A 15,685-nucleotide genomic window follows, 5' to 3' on the forward strand; every position below is an offset into this window, starting at 1 on the left:
CTGCTATGTAGTCAACTGCGGATGTGTGTGTGCATGTGGTTGGAAATGTCTTTTTTCTCTCATCTGCATCTGGTGTCCATTAGTGCTGGGAGTATAAAACGATTGCACTGAGAGAGGGAGCTCCACACATAAGACAATCTTTTAACACTCTTCCAGCTATGGCTACAGTGCTGTGGATCTGTCTGCTCTTTTTGCAGGGTTGTCTGCTTATAAATTCTCTGGACTGCACAGGTAAAAGTCTGGAATGTGCTGGAACACAAGTTACAGAAGCTAAGGTAAGGTCTAATTTGAGATTTTGCGTTTTTAAGGAAGGCTGTATGCTCTGTTTAGAATGTAAAATCACTGTGGTTTTGCTTGAAGTAAATTATTCACAAGCAACAATTATTAAGTGTACTTTAAAGTTGTTAAGCAAATACATTAAGTGCACATATTGAAGTATAATTTTCATAAGTTAATTAAAGGCAAATTGCTGATCTCACTATAAGAAATTATATAAGAAAGATTCAATTTGTAGTCTGTGGTCTACACCAGACTACAGTAAAAGCCCTGGAATGCTAAACCACAAGTTTCCATTCCAGCTTGGTTTTGCGTCACATTGACAATACAACAGAATAGCACAATTATACTGGCCATGAGACGGTATGGTTATTTTTAGAAATTAAAGACGGTAATAAAGACACATACCAGATGTGTCTAAAGAGTCAGAACCACAGAGACAAATGTCATTCCACTCATTGCTACTGTGTCTGAAAAGCTTTGACTCAGTAGTCTGTCAACCCAAAATACCCTGAAAGGAATAAACATTTCCAACTTTCCATGGCATTTAAATGTGCCAGGGTGACTTTCTGAATTCCAACTATGCTTTCTGCTTCAACTGTCTAATGTCCAAAGTTAACATCTAGGCATGAATATACACACCTGTGTGTGAAACTATTACACAAACACATGTGCTCTAAGATTGAATTTCAGGCTTTGGTTTGAAAGGTTCAGAGAAATCTTCAGAACTAAACAAGACTTGAAGAAAGCAAGAAAAAATATTTTGTAGAGAACTGTTTGCTGATAAATATACCTGGTAAAAAAAAAGTAATAATATGATACTGAACACAAAATATCTGTGTTAGAGCTCAGTCTGTGGTACAACTATATAAAATGTAGATTCTCACCGTAAGAATTGTAAAAACTAACTAAAGAACAGCTTCCCTTAATCAAGTGTTTGCTTATTACTTAATATTAGACAAAAATAAATAAATAATAATAAAAATAAACAAAAAAAAAAAAAAAGGAACTTGTCCTAAAAGTAAACTTTCACAAACATTTACACAGACCATCTTCAGGTATTTCCGTCAAAAATTTAATGTTTTTGATAGACCCATCTGTTCTCCAAAAGTGTCCAAACACATTTAACAAAGAGTTTGAAAAAGTGGACTTTGGCCTAAACCTTCACTTCATCATATTTAGACCAAACTTAAAATCTATACTTTCACAGTCACAACCTAAGTTTAGCTCTACTGTTTTGGTATACAGTACAGTACTTCCTACTGGTCAGATGGACATGAGACTATATCTTCCCAATGCTTTATCATATACGGACCACAATTTGACTTTATTATGACAATCATAAACAGATTTTGTCCTGCACTGTTTAGGTAAAATGTCACATCGAATAAAAAATGCTATTTTTTGTTTAGAACATTTGAAAGGTCTTAAAACATGTAAACTCTGATAATTGTTGTTTGCTGCTATATTTATTTTATTTTCAGTTTGTTCAAAGATCTTTTGAAGTAATTTTATTTATTTATTTTAATTTTGAAGTTATTAAAATATATTAATAAAATAAACAGTGGCTTGGTCAACTTTTGTGAAATTTTAAAGCATATTTAAAGACATAGTTCACCCAAAAATGAAATTTACCCACCCTTAAGTGGTTCCATTTCTTATAGGTAATATGCACACATGCTTTTAAGGCAGTCTTCAGAGGAAGGAGTGAAACAGGCAACATGTCTGGCTGAAAGATGTTTAAAAAAAAAACTTTTTGAAGTCACTGTGGAAGTTAGATCAACACTTCAGTTACATTTTTAAATAATTTAGATTAATATGTCTAAAAAATAAAATCCCTAAATTAACCATTTGTATGTCCTTGTGTCCTTTTATAGATTAAAGATGAGCCTTTCCTAACTCTGGTGAGTCTTTGCAAAATTTGCAAATATATGTTTGAAAGTTTAAAGTCAGTAAGAATCAATCAATCAATCAATCAATCAATCAATCAATCAATCAATCAATCAATCAATCAATCAATCAATCAATCAATCAATCAATCATTGATGTCTATTTAGTTCACTAGGGTTACATTTATTTGTTTAGAAATACAGTATAAATTGTAATGTAAAAATAATACAATTACAATATGTAATTAAAAATGCATTTATTTACAAAAAATGTAATTAAACAGAAGAAGTAAATATTTCATGTTAATTAATGTGTTCTGCTTTCATTGATTATCATCTGGGATTGATCATAAGAATTATTTTTTTTAAATAAACTCTTCTTACTGTTCTCAGGTGAGGGAACGAAGACAAGCTCAACACACTCAGCAGCCCGGATCCTACTCAGTCAAAGGATCTCCTAACACACTCATCCAGGTGTAAAACACATTCATGTAACAGTAGAGAAATAAATTGAGTAACTTGTGTAAATCATGTAACAGTAAAAAAATAAACTGAGGAGAAATTTAGAAAGACTAAGGGCCCTAATATACACTATCATATTAATTTTGATATTTTGCAACATGCTGTTTAATTGGCATGCATTTGCGCTCATATGTGCGCCCATAGGCGTTCTGGTCCAAAAAAGGAGGCGCGTTGAGGCGCATTGCTGGCACATTGCTATTTTGAGAATATATAATAGATTGTTCAATAGACCAGAACAAATCCAGTCTAAAGTCCAGCGCAAAGCACGTTAGTTATGCGCCTCGCTTACACATTGCTTAATACAGACTGGAAGTACAGCAATACGCAAATATCTTTACATATGAAAAAAATTAAAATATTAAGGATATAAATTGGATATAATGAGGATATATGATATAAATATAAAGGATTAAAATATTACAAAACATATTATTTTCTAGCCTACATAAATATAAAAACCATACATTCATGCCTTCATCTCGGGAGGCTTTTTCAGTTTATTCATAACAATTTGCTTTTGTATAATATTATTATTATTCACAGTATTATTTATTATATGCATATTTATATTTGTTTTATTAAAAACAAGCTTCGATTTGCCCACCTGTCAGGTTTTAGACCATATAGGGCAAAGCATGTGTATTTGGATATAACTCAGTTTTTTAAACACACTTCCTTATTATTGTTCAGTTATTAATTTGATGGAAATTAGAACAAAATTTAGAAATAGTTTTAAAAATCATCTTTACGCTTAATGAACTAAATTAATTATTTAAAGGCTGACAGATGTCTGTGCGTACAAGAAGTTTGCCTATCCACGAGAGTGAAAGCGAAAGTAAGGAATGAGGGGGCTCATCTCTCATGTAGATGCTCTATTTAACCTTTTTCTCTCTAGTGAAGCGTTCAGTTTTTCCACTTACAAAGTCTGTCATGTAAATAGCAAACACACCTATAACTCATTAAGAAAATAAGCTCAACCCTGTTAGACCATGCGCCATGGCGCAAAGCAGATTTTTACGTCCTTAAAATAGTAAAAGTAGATTCTGAAACGCCCTTATTGCTTTTGCACTTTGCGCATGGATCGTCAAAGCCCTAAATGTTTGTGTACTTTTAATTCTTTGCTTTAGATTGACAGGTCAAGGAGACATTTGAATGCCAGTAAGAAGAAGCCCAGGCCTCGCATTGGCTCTTACTCACTTCTTTCCCACAACTCTGAAACTAATCCACTACAGGTATGTGGTCATCAGCTTCAGTTCGCCTTCGGTTGGGTAACTTCAGTGCTTTACAGTGGATTTGATCTTGGAAAATCCACGTATGGGAGGATTCGGTTCAGAAGCCGCTTGTCTGAAAGAATATTGAACGGGCCAATGAATGCAATGAATTGGCAGCGTAAGCTTGCACAGGTGTGCTTCATTGCCAATTATTCCAGCATATAAGCACACCTGGAGCGAGCAAACGCCATCTTTTTCGCTTCAGAGACTTTCTGATCGAGTCGATGAGGGTTCCTCCTGCTGTGATCCAGCGATTCCGAGCGAACAAGAGCATTCTCCCGGTCCAGAGTGTGTACACACAGCGGCAGATGGTCAAGCTGGGTTTCTCCCTTGCCTGGCGTTTTTTGGGTCCGGTCCTCCAGAGCGGTGCGTGTAAAGTTGCAACCTTCACAAAAAGAGCAACACAGTCGTGCAGCACGTCCTTTTCAGGACGGCGCTCCGACTGTGCATTTCTGGATGCGGTGGTTTTCTGTCTATGGATGATGGGCACGGGCACTGCGTTGCATGCCTGGGGGGTCCAGCATGTTAATGCGCTGCTCGCGGGCAGTTCATGTCGTCATTGCGATGCCATGGCCGTTGCGCAGTAAAGATCGCGGCTAGCCTTTGCAAAAGGGCGAACCACCCCAGTTGTCCCCTGCTCTGCAGCGGGCACTCGAGCAGATCTGAGGGTTAGTCAGGGCCCGCTGACCTCCCGCTCCTCTAAGCGCTCCATCCAAGCTTCAGGCAGGGGAATCGATCCGTCTAACAGATGGTAGCCCTTACGCTCGATGACACCGGAGATCAGATGTCCACCGCGGCATCGGAGGGTGGGCTTTTATTGTCCGATGAATATCCACACCCGCTCGCCCCCTCTGGGCAGGTGAGCGCTGTCAAAATGGATCCTGAAACGGACATGTTATCCTTGCTTTCCCGGGCTGCTTCGGACCGACTAGAGGGGCGTCCCCTTCTTCCCGGAGGTGCACAGTACGCTCACGCGTTCTTGAAGGGCACTTTTTTCTGCTTGTGCTGCATGACCCTCCACCTTCTTGGCGGGGTCCGCCTCGTCTCCCATCCAAAGCCTGTAAGTTATCTGCCTCCCTCGGAGCTAGAGCTTACAAGGCTGCGGGCCAGGCTGCTTCCGCTTTGCATGCGATAGCCACCTACCAGCGCTACCAAGCGCAGGCGCTGGCCGAGCTGCACTAGGGTGGGTCCAACCCTGGCTTATGAGCTTCGCACCGCCGACGACTAAGAAGAAGGAATTCGAGGCGGTGAGAGAGCAGTCTGATGAGTGATGTCTTATCGGTGGTCCGTGAGCCCACTCTGCCTGCCGTGCCATTCATACCTGCTCCTCGCCGAAAGCGCCCGCCTACGAGAGCTGCACCGCCCCCCCACTCGCCTCTGGTGAAGCGAGCGCGTCGAGCACCTCGGAAGCAGGCAGCCTCCCCTGCCCAGAACGCCGCTAAGTCCAGCAACAGACTGCGAAGCGTCCCTGGGACAGGCCATCCGGAGAAGAGGGAACTTGCTCTTTCCCCACTGGAGGGTGGGCCCCATTTCCAAAGGCACTTTTTACTGCCATGAAAACATCAATGAAAGAGCACTTTTTCCCTTCCCCGGATTTGACAGCACGAACCTTGCCAGGTTCTACGTGCTTCGCCAGTGGCTCACGAGCGCTGGGGGACGGTCTCCATTCCCTCAGCCCTCCAGCCCCCTCTCCGGAGTCAGGGTGCGTCACGCTGCCGGCCGCCGTCACGCCGCTCGGATTGCTCCATATGAGACCACTCCAGCACTGGCTTCACGATCGAGTCCCAAGACGCACATGGCACGCGGACACACACCGAGTCTCTGTCACTGCGCTGTGTCGCTGCGCCCTCAGCCCTTGGAACGACCCCTCGTTCCTACAGGCCAGTGTGCCTCTAGGACAGGCGTCTAGCCATGTTGTTGTTTCAACAGATGCTTCCAACACGGGTTGGGGGGCTGTGTGTCGCGGGCATGCAGCTGCGAGCCTGTGGAAGGGTGCCCAGTTGCATTGGCATATCTATCACCTAGAGCTGTTGGCAGTGTTCCTCGCTCTCCACTGCTTTTTTCCGGTGCTAGAGCGGCAACACGTGCTGGTCAGCGGCGTGTATCAACCGCTTGGGAGGTATGCGCTCTCGCCGCATGTCTCAGCTCGCCCGCCGTCTGCTCTGGAGTCACCCGCGGCTGAATCGCTGCGCGCCATTCACGTTCCAGGCACGCTCAACCGTGTAGCCCAGGGGCGTTGCTAGGGTCGAAAGGGATAAGGGGCTTAGCCCCAAAGAACCCCCCCCCCCCCCCCTCCCCCAAAAAAAAGTTTTAATTCACTGCACTAATATACCTATTCTAATCTTATTAACATGATTAAAAATGGTTAATAATAAATAAAGGGTTTTTAAGACTTGTAAAATCCAAATAGGAAAAAAACTAGTCTGTTATGAGCCCTATCATACCTCTTGAGCCTCCTATCTCCTCCTGATTTGAAGTTTCTGTTTGTTTTTTGAAAATGTAATTTTCTGCATGTTTTCAAATCTGAAAATATGATTTATTTGTATAGTGTGAGTTGTTATCTAATGTGATACAAAGCTACAAACATGTTCATTTGGACAGAATGATTAACTGAGGTGTTGTCAAAATAATGGAATTTCTAAATTCAATACCTAGCAAAGTATAGATATTCAATAGGCTACTATTTTTTACATAATAACAATTCTATCAAAAATAGTAGGCTAGCTAAGGCTACAAAAAAATAAAAATAAAGATCTATATGCTAGAAATATGTTTACTTTAAATTTCTTCAGAGGGATTTTTTTTTTCAGTTTTCCTCAAAATAGGGTGATGTGGGCATTGTAGCACTTTAAATGCATGTAATGCCTGTTTTATTCATACTTGAGCAGAAATTCCATATATATTCTCCACAAAAGTAGTAGAACATTCTAGGAAATCCCTAATATGGATGAAGGCATCCAGCTGTTGCTGTAGTAGAATAAAAATACGATCTGAATAAAAATAAAAAGGCTTTAACTGATTATTTACACGACTGCGACAATAAATGTTTTATACAGTTGAAGTCAGAATTATTAGCCCTCCTTTGAATTTTATTTTCTTTTTTAAATATTTCCCAAATGATGTTTAACAGAGCAAGGAAATTTTCACAGTAGCCTATGTCTGATAATATTTTCCTTTTGAAGAAAGTCTTATTTATTTTATTTCAGCTAGAATAAAAGCAGTTTTACATTTAAAAAAAACATTTTAGGGTCAAAATTATTAGCCCCTTTAAGATTTTATATATTTTTCCTATAGTCTACAGAACAAACCATCGTTATACAATAACTTGCCTTATTACCCTAACCTGCCTTTAAAGCCTTTAAATGTCACTTTAAGCTGTATAGAGGTGTCTTAAACAACGTCTAGTCAAATATTATTTACTGTCATCATGGCAAAGATAATAATCAGTTATTGGAGATGAGTTATTTAAACTATTATGATTAGAAATGTGCTGAAAACAATATTCTCTCCGTTAAACAGAATTTGGGGGAAAAAATAAACGGGGGCTAATAATTCAGACTTCAACTGTGTGTTCTTCCAACCATTTTAGGTATTTTCATAAGAAAGTCGATTTATAATTTGATTCAAACTGACATAGCATGTTACAGTAGAGTTATATAATAATAAGCTAGATGCATAAACTCACTGTGATTTAACTATTACAGAAACAGATGTTACTTGCTATATCATATAAATATATCATATCTAGAAAGCTAGAACAATTTACTTTTTTTTTTTTTACTTGTATTTACATTAATATGATGCACATTTTACTGATTATAGTTATTTTATGTCACCAAAACTACACACATTTTCTACTGTGGAAACAAGCTTCATCAGTAGTTAAAACTATTCAGTTTCGCGAAAGAGTTGTATTATTACCTCATTAGCTTCAGCTCCTCAAAATAATAAATGAATGATGTGCAGTGTTGGGATTTTTTTAACACCATGTGACAACAGAGCCACTCCCACCTGCCGGTAGAAACAGGTACTGCTGAACAGCTGACGGTTTAATTACCTGACACAAACACTGCGTTAAGTGGAATGTTCGTGATGTATGTGGTAATTTTTAGTACTTACATAACAAAATAAATGTTATACAACATATTTTTATTTAAGTGCAACATATTCCAAGAGATCAGGGGCTTTTGACAATACATCAGGGGCTTAAGCCCCCAAAGCCCCCCCCCTCGCAACGCCCCTGGTGTAGCCTATGCGCTCTCACGGCAGCTGATACGCCCTGGAGAATGGAGACTCCACCCCGAGTCTGTTCAGCTGATATGGGCGCGATTCGGGGAGGCCCAGATCGATCTGTTTGCTTCCCCCGAGAACGCTCATTGCCAGTTGTTTTTTTCCCTGACCGAGGGCTCTCTCGGCACGGATGCACTGGCCCACAGCTGGCCTCGGGGCATGCGCAAGTATGCGTTTACCCCAGTGAGCCTGCTCGCGCAGTTTCTGTGCAAGGTCAGGGAGGACGAGGAACGGGTTCTGCAAGTTGCGCCCCTCTGGCCCAACCGGACCTGGATATCAGAGCTCTCCCTCCTTGCGACGGCCCTCCCCTGGCAGATCCCTTGAGAGAGGACCTACTCTCTCAGGGACAGGGCAACATCTGGCACCCTCGCCCCGATCTTTGGAACCTCCACGTGTGGTCCCTAGACGCGAGAAAGACTTAGGTAACCTATCGAGTGCGGTGGTTGATACCATCACTCAGGCTAGAGCCCCCTCCACGAGGCGCGCCTACGCCCTGAAGTGGAGTCTATTCACTGAATGCTGCGTCTCTCTCTGAAAAGACCCCCGAAATTGCCAGATCAGTATTATGCTCTCTTTCCTCCAAGAGAAGCTGGAGAGCAGGCTGTCGCCCTCACCTCTCAAGGTTTACGTGGCCGCCATCTCCGCTTATCATAACGCGGTAGCTGGCGACACTGTGGGAAAGCACAACCTCATCATCCAGTTCCTCAGAGGTGCTAGGCGAATTAATCCATCCCGCCCCCCTCTCATGCCCTCTTGGGATCTCGCCCTCGTTCTCACGAGTTACGCGCAGATCCCTTTGAGTCACTCGGTTCAGTATGTCTAAGAATTCTGTCCCTGAAGACAGCTCTGCTGGTCGCGTTGGCCTCCATCAAGAGGGTCGGGGACCTGGAGGCATTTTCGGTCAGTGACTCGTGCCTGGAATTCGGGCCGGACTACTCTCACGTTTTCCTGAGACCCCGCCCGGGTTATGTGCCCAAGTTTCCTACCACCCCCTTTAGAGATCAGGTAGTGAACTTGCAAGCGCTGCCCCCGTAGGAGGCAGACCCAGCCCTTTCCTTACTTTGTCTAGTTAGCGCCCTGTGCATTTATGTGGAACGTACTCAGCACTTTAGATCATCTGAGCAGCTCTTTGTCTGCTATGGCAGTCGGCAGCAGGGAAGTGCCGTATTGACGTGTCCCCCGGGATTGCGTGCACACTCCACTCGGATTGTTGCATCCTCTTGGGCGCGTGCACGCGGCACCTCTCTAACAGACATCTGTAGAGCTGCGGGCTGGGCGACACACAACACATTTGCAAGGTTTTACAATCTGCGAGTGGAGCAGGTTTCCTCAAGGGTATTAGGTAACCCTTTGGTGATTGAGGAAACAACTCGGTTGGGTGTTGAAACACGCTTGCTGCACCATTCTCCCTAACACGGAGATACGTGCGCCTTTTTATCTGTCAGTAAAGTTCCCCGTCAGGTGAGCCCTGCAGATTCCTCTGTGGCCCCCATCACTGACTCAACGGAGGAGTCAGTTGCTGGCCCACTACGTTGTAGGTCTGCCCGCTGGTCAGCCCGCGTTTTGGGTATAGGTGGCTGCTATGCGTGATCCCCACTGGCGATCCCATATGCTTATTCCGCCACGGTTAAGTCCCCCCCCTTGGTGGACCCGTGTCTTCTTGGTAAGGTGCAGTCATTATGGCGTTTTCCATAGTTCTCCCATACGTGGATTTTCCAAGACCAAATCCACTGTATAGCACTGAAGTTCCCCAACCGAAGGGGAACGTTCGAGGTTACCTCCTCCTCGGGGAACGAAGGGTTACTTCTCTAACCTCGAACATATTTTTAATACTCCCGTTGACAAAAAATATATATTTTAACGGCAGGAAAAAAATAAAAAATAAACTTTGTTTTATATGTTAAGGTTTTTTGACTTTTTCTAAAATGACACTGACTTTAAAATAAATAATAATTATTTAAATTACATGAAAAATAACAATTTTCAATTTTCTGGCTGTACACATGTACCATGGTTATCTTTAACAATTTGTCAATTTTGATACGCTAGCTATAAAACAATTTTACACCACAAAAACTACTGGTACAGACTGGCATACACACGCCCACTGTAGCAACTCATAATTTAATAACTGCATGTGATGTAACTAAACAATTTTCTCAAAATGTATTTAAAACTTAAGCTCATAATGTAATAATATATTTTTTTAACAATAATTGTAACATAATGTAAAAATTTTTAATGTACAAAAAAATCACAAAATGTAATATGTTATTGAAACATATTACTTAAATGCATTGTTTTAATAAACAATGTCTCAAAAACATACACACACAATAAGAATCTGCTGATTTAACTCTTATGAATATTGTCTTGCTAAAAACCTTTTACACTTATGCATGTAGTTTTTGGTATTACAAAATATAGCCTTTACTTTAGTCAAAAATGAGTGTTGCCTCTGATTAAATGCTTATGAAATTATCCACACTGATGAGAGAGAAAAAATACAACCATTGATGCGTTGTGATGAAGATGTTTTTTTCTTCATGTAAAACAAATTCAGTCATTAAAGTTAGATTTAGCTGCTTTATTTCAGAGGTTTAGTGAAGGCAGGTCATTTTGACCCAAAGGGCAATTTCCAAGACAGCAAGAGGATTAAAGCACAAGTGTTGATATATGCAAAGTAGACTAAAATTACTACCAATAATGCAGATTATTAAAAAGATATTAGATATTTTTTTGTAAAATGAAATCATGTAGATGTTAAAGAAATGACTACTTTAAAAATCTGAAAGAATTTCTTTTTGTGGATCTCTACAACAGGTAGTGAGGCTTTCTAAACATAATGAAGATTTGTCCCATCGGAACATGTCTGGATTAAAGGTGAGTTCTCTCAAACATACACATTTTTTTTTTGACAATTCAGTGTCAAAAGGCAGATGTACAGCTTATTTTCTATTTTAGTCATCGAAGAAGAGGTCCAGAAGAAGTGCACCCAAGAGAAAGAAGAATGTGAGGAATAAAACCTGCTCATGAGATGCTCTTTGAAACACCAGACCCACACTTCTGCTGAACTTCCAAACTCATCTTGGGACAATGTACTCAACAAGAACAAACTGCGGATATGTAATTACAGTTAATGGGCCAGTCACACCGAAATTATGAAGTAAATAAACAAAAACAACTTAATATAAACATGTATACAGCATATTAAGCTTTAAAACATGCATATTGCTCATTTAAAATGTTTATAATTTAATTATATTTTGTTAATATGACTCTAAAAAATGTATTAACTTCTATACATCTATACACACTGCCTGAAAAAAGTGTATCAGGAGCTTAAACTGACCACATTTTAAAACGTGAGCAGATCAACTTTCACAATGATGAAGAACTGCAGTGTCACATAAAATACATGGTAAACCAAACTGATGTTCTCTCTGCAGAGTATCGGCAAGTTTTCCTTAATACAGATTATTGCTTACTTTGTCTTCATGATATACAGTTTATGTAATTCATATAAAACCATTTAATCATTAAATATTTCATGATGTACAATATCTGCCCATCTGATGCATATTACACATGGTGGTAAGTACTTTTGTTAACAGGCAATCTGTAATCTGACTGGCTGGCAAAGAGTCTTCAAAGAGTCAGGGTGCACATGTTATGTTATCAATACATATGGAAACAAATCTGTGGCTTATAGCTTAACATGTTCGCCAAACATCTGTGCATATACTTTTTCCAATTCTGAAAATGGAATCAAGGAAATGATGAGAAGGGCTGGGAATTCTCAGTGGTAACCATGACATAGAGAGATGCACTATTTCACTATATATTGCACTCCTCAAGTCTAATTCATAGTGGATTCCCAGTGACTGAAAAAAAATGTAGATTTGAATTGTGCTTTTATAATATGCTACATTATCCTTTAGCAAACAAACAAAAATTACAAATAAAATGTTGTACTTTATATTTTTGGTCACTTTATTTTGATGGTTTGTTTGTTGAATTTAGGTTACATTCCAACTAATTCTCATTAGACTATAAGTAGACTGTTAGGTTGGGGTTTTGTTTGGGTTAAGGTAAATTGACATGTACTTGCAAAGTTTCTTATAGTCAGTTACAGTGCAATTATTCATAGCACTTTACTTTTTCCACATTTTTTATGTTAAAGCCTTATTCCAAAATGGATTAAATTCATTTATTTCCTCAAAAATCTACACACAATACCCCAAAAATGTTGCTAGGCCACTCAAGGACATTCACTGAGTTGTTTTGAAGCCACTCCATTAATATTTTGCTTTGGGTTATTGTCTTGCTGAAAGATGAACTGTCGCCCCAGTGTAAGGTTAAGAGCAGTCTGAAGCAGGTTTTCATTCAGGATGTCTCTGAACATTGCTGCATTCATCTTTCCCCCTATCCTGACTAGTCAGTTCCTGCTGCCGAAAAACATCCCCACACAGCATGATGCTGCCACCACCATGCTTCACTGTATTGGATGGTATTAACCTGGTGATGGGCGGTGCCTGGTTTTCTCCAAATGTAACACCTGGCAATTACTCCAAAGAGATCAGTTTCAGTTTTAGTCTCATCAGACCAGAGAGTTTTGTTTTTTATGGTTTGCGAGTCCTTCAGATGCCTTTTAACAAGTTCCTTACTAATGAGTGCCTTCTATCTGGCCACTCTACCATACTGGCCTGATTGGTGGATTGCAGCACAGATGGTTGTTCTTCTGTAAGGTTCTCCTCTCTCCACAGAAGAACGCTGAAGCTCAAAGTGAGTAACCTAACACTCTGGACCGGGAGACCCTGTCAAAGTTGTAGTTGATTCAGAATGCTGCTGCTGTATCATAAACTGGACTATATACAATCATCTATACAATGTTTCCCCTATTCTCTAACAGCTTAATTGGCTTCCAATCAAAATTTTAAATTAAGATTATAAATATATTTATTATATATTTTAAATGATTAAGAAATTTCAGATTCTCCATAACCTCTCAAACCTCATTCAACCCTCCACTCCCTCTTGAACCCATCGCTGCATCTCCTCCTTACATCCACTGCTCATTTAACCACTATGGATCACAGTACCTTTAGCTGTGCTGCTCGTTATCTTTGGAATTCTCTCCTAGCTATTTTGCATGATTTAGATTCTCTATCCCAATTTAAAGCTTAACTAAAAACCCACTTATTTAGATTTGCTTGTTTTACATGATTACTGCCATTTTGTAACTGCTGCTTCTTTTATATATATATATATATATATATATATATATATATATATATATATATATATATATATATATATATATATATATATATATATATATATATATTCATTTATTTTAAAGGAGCCTCAAATAAAATAAAATATATTATTCTTATTATTATTTACTCATTCATGTTTCTTTGTGTTAGTCTATAATTTATTATAGGTTACCACAGCTGAATGAACCTCCAACTACCACATATGTTTTATACAGCAGATGCACTTTCAGACATAATCCAGTACTGGAAAACACCCATATACTCTCTAATTCACACACACACAAACTCATACACCAATACAAACAACAATAATAATAATAATCTTAATAGCTGCAAGCAGCATTTAAGGGACCAAGCACTTCAGAACCACAATGAGCAAAGCAGTACAGAGGCCAAAAGTAACAAGGTTAGTAAGTAGCATCAGACAAAGTGAAACAATGAGTTTTTGAAAACATTTGAAGTATGTAATAGCCAGTGGACAAAATGGCTGACCTGCATGGGAAAATTAGACATCATCCGACTCTGCATGCTCCGCCGGATGAATAATAATAATAATAATAATAATAATAATAATAATAATAATAAATAGAGACTGAGTATCATTCTTTATGAAGCCAGAATTTATTATTGGATCTATGTATACAAAATTAGAAATTCAGAAGACAAATTTTATTATCGGAATGGCACAATTAGCCATTTATGTAGCCAGGAGAGAAAAAGAGAGAAAGGGGATTAATTAAATTAACTGCATTGGGTTGAATGAGAACACAATAAAGTAACAGAAATAGCAGTAATTTTAGTTTGTAATTAATAGTAACAAATAGTTTGTTTATGGGCAAATTTACTTTCAATTAGAATTTAAACGATATAATTTTCAATAATATTTTACTCCACTCAATTTTAAACAAACAAGTTGATTTTCTGTATCATGGAAAGAAGAAATAGCTTGCTTTCTCTCATGCAAAGAGCACTGCTAATATAGAATGAGGAACTGTTTAACAGAAAAAAACTTAAGCAATTTAGTTTTGACTGAATAACAAAGTTAGGCAGCGAATTTTAAAAGAAGAGTTAAAGGTGCAGTAAGTGATTTGCATAAATGCTAATCGGTTAGCATATTAGCTTTAGACGGCAGGGGAGGAATTGTGTTTCAAAGCAATGCCTCCTGAAATCGCAAACGCGCATACCGCGACACGACAGCAGACAACACACTAGTTCATGTCAGTCGCCAGTTAGAAGTGTAGTGGTTGGCCCAGCGGCATGCAGGAATTTCACTTATTACTAAGCCACACTTACATGCTATTTCATAGCGAATGTTCAGAGTAGCAAGGTAAACAATATCCGGATCGTTTCACAGGCTGCCATTGTTCAGAAATGACCCAATGTGAATGTAAAAGCAACTTCAGCTAAGTAAAGCAAGCTAGGCAGGATAGCGCAATTTATAGATGTTTTGTTGGTAAACTAAATAAAAATCTACATTATCGATGCTGTAAAAGGCCCTTATGAAACTGAAAAAAGTCTCATCAATCTTTCACCAGGAGATTTCAGTGGCTGAACAACACGTCTGTCCATATAACCCATTTGTAACAACAACATCTGCATCAGCTCTATGTGAAGCTAAAATACTTTTAAAACAGAACATTACCTGTCTGAAAGAAATACTTCAGCCATAGTGTCATCCTTCCTCCAGCGTGCAAAAGTAACTCCAAGATCCATTCAGGAGTTTTAAAAAGTTTCAATTCAGCATTTGATTTTGCCGCAACTGTGACTGTCTCGTGTGACTCATCTAGGTGTGCAGTGCACGCACGGTGCTCATGAATTATGGGAGATGTCGGCCCGACAATATTTAATTGGATGAACTTTTTTAGTTTTATGCCTTACTCAGAATATAAAAATACATATAAACACATTTAGATCATTTACTGTAATCGTTACTATTGGACTATAAAGTGGCTTTCAACCAGCACAAAAAAAAAATTCTTAAGACAATCACCTACTGCACATTTTTGCTTATAGATTGACTAACTTTATCCATAAATTTTCTTCAGAGTCTTCAAAAGAGGAAGTTCTGATGGATCCACATCGAGAGATATTGAGTCAATGCTGGAAAAAATGTAATTTGTTTTATTAACATCATGTAGGACACAAACATTCACTCATA

At 39.2% G+C, this 15,685-nt stretch overlaps 1 protein-coding gene across 2 annotated transcripts; it reads left to right on the forward strand.

The window, feature by feature from the left end:
- The first annotated feature begins 124 nt into the window (after positions 1–124).
- si:dkey-12l12.1 lies at positions 125–12,227 on the forward strand. Of its 2 annotated transcripts, XM_021473748.3 has the most exons (6): positions 125–275; positions 2,154–2,180; positions 2,559–2,639; positions 3,815–3,919; positions 11,072–11,131; positions 11,213–12,227. In XM_021473748.3, exons 1-6 carry the CDS (start codon positions 159–161, stop codon positions 11,282–11,284), a joined length of 462 nt encoding a protein of 153 aa, XP_021329423.1. In that variant the 5' UTR covers positions 125–158; the 3' UTR covers positions 11,285–12,227. The 2 variants fall into 2 exon arrangements, with proteins under 2 accessions (XP_021329423.1, XP_068075175.1); XM_068219074.2 differs by lacking the exon at positions 2,154–2,180.
- The last annotated feature ends 3,458 nt before the right edge of the window (positions 12,228–15,685 follow it).

Source organism: Danio rerio, chromosome 24, assembly GCF_049306965.1.
Source record: "Danio rerio strain Tuebingen ecotype United States chromosome 24, GRCz12tu, whole genome shotgun sequence".
Taxonomy (NCBI): Eukaryota; Metazoa; Chordata; class Actinopteri; order Cypriniformes; family Danionidae; genus Danio; species Danio rerio.

Excerpts from the sequence above, each read along its gene's own strand:
- si:dkey-12l12.1 (XM_021473748.3), top strand. The coding sequence starts at position 159 with ATGGCTACAGTGCTGTGGATCTGTCTGCTCTTTTTGCAGGGTTGTCTG. Across the intron at positions 2,640-3,814 it reads CTCCTAACACACTCATCCAG|ATTGACAGGTCAAGGAGACA; the intron begins GTGTAAAACACA and ends TCTTTGCTTTAG. Across the intron at positions 11,132-11,212 it reads GGAACATGTCTGGATTAAAG|TCATCGAAGAAGAGGTCCAG; the intron begins GTGAGTTCTCTC and ends TTTCTATTTTAG.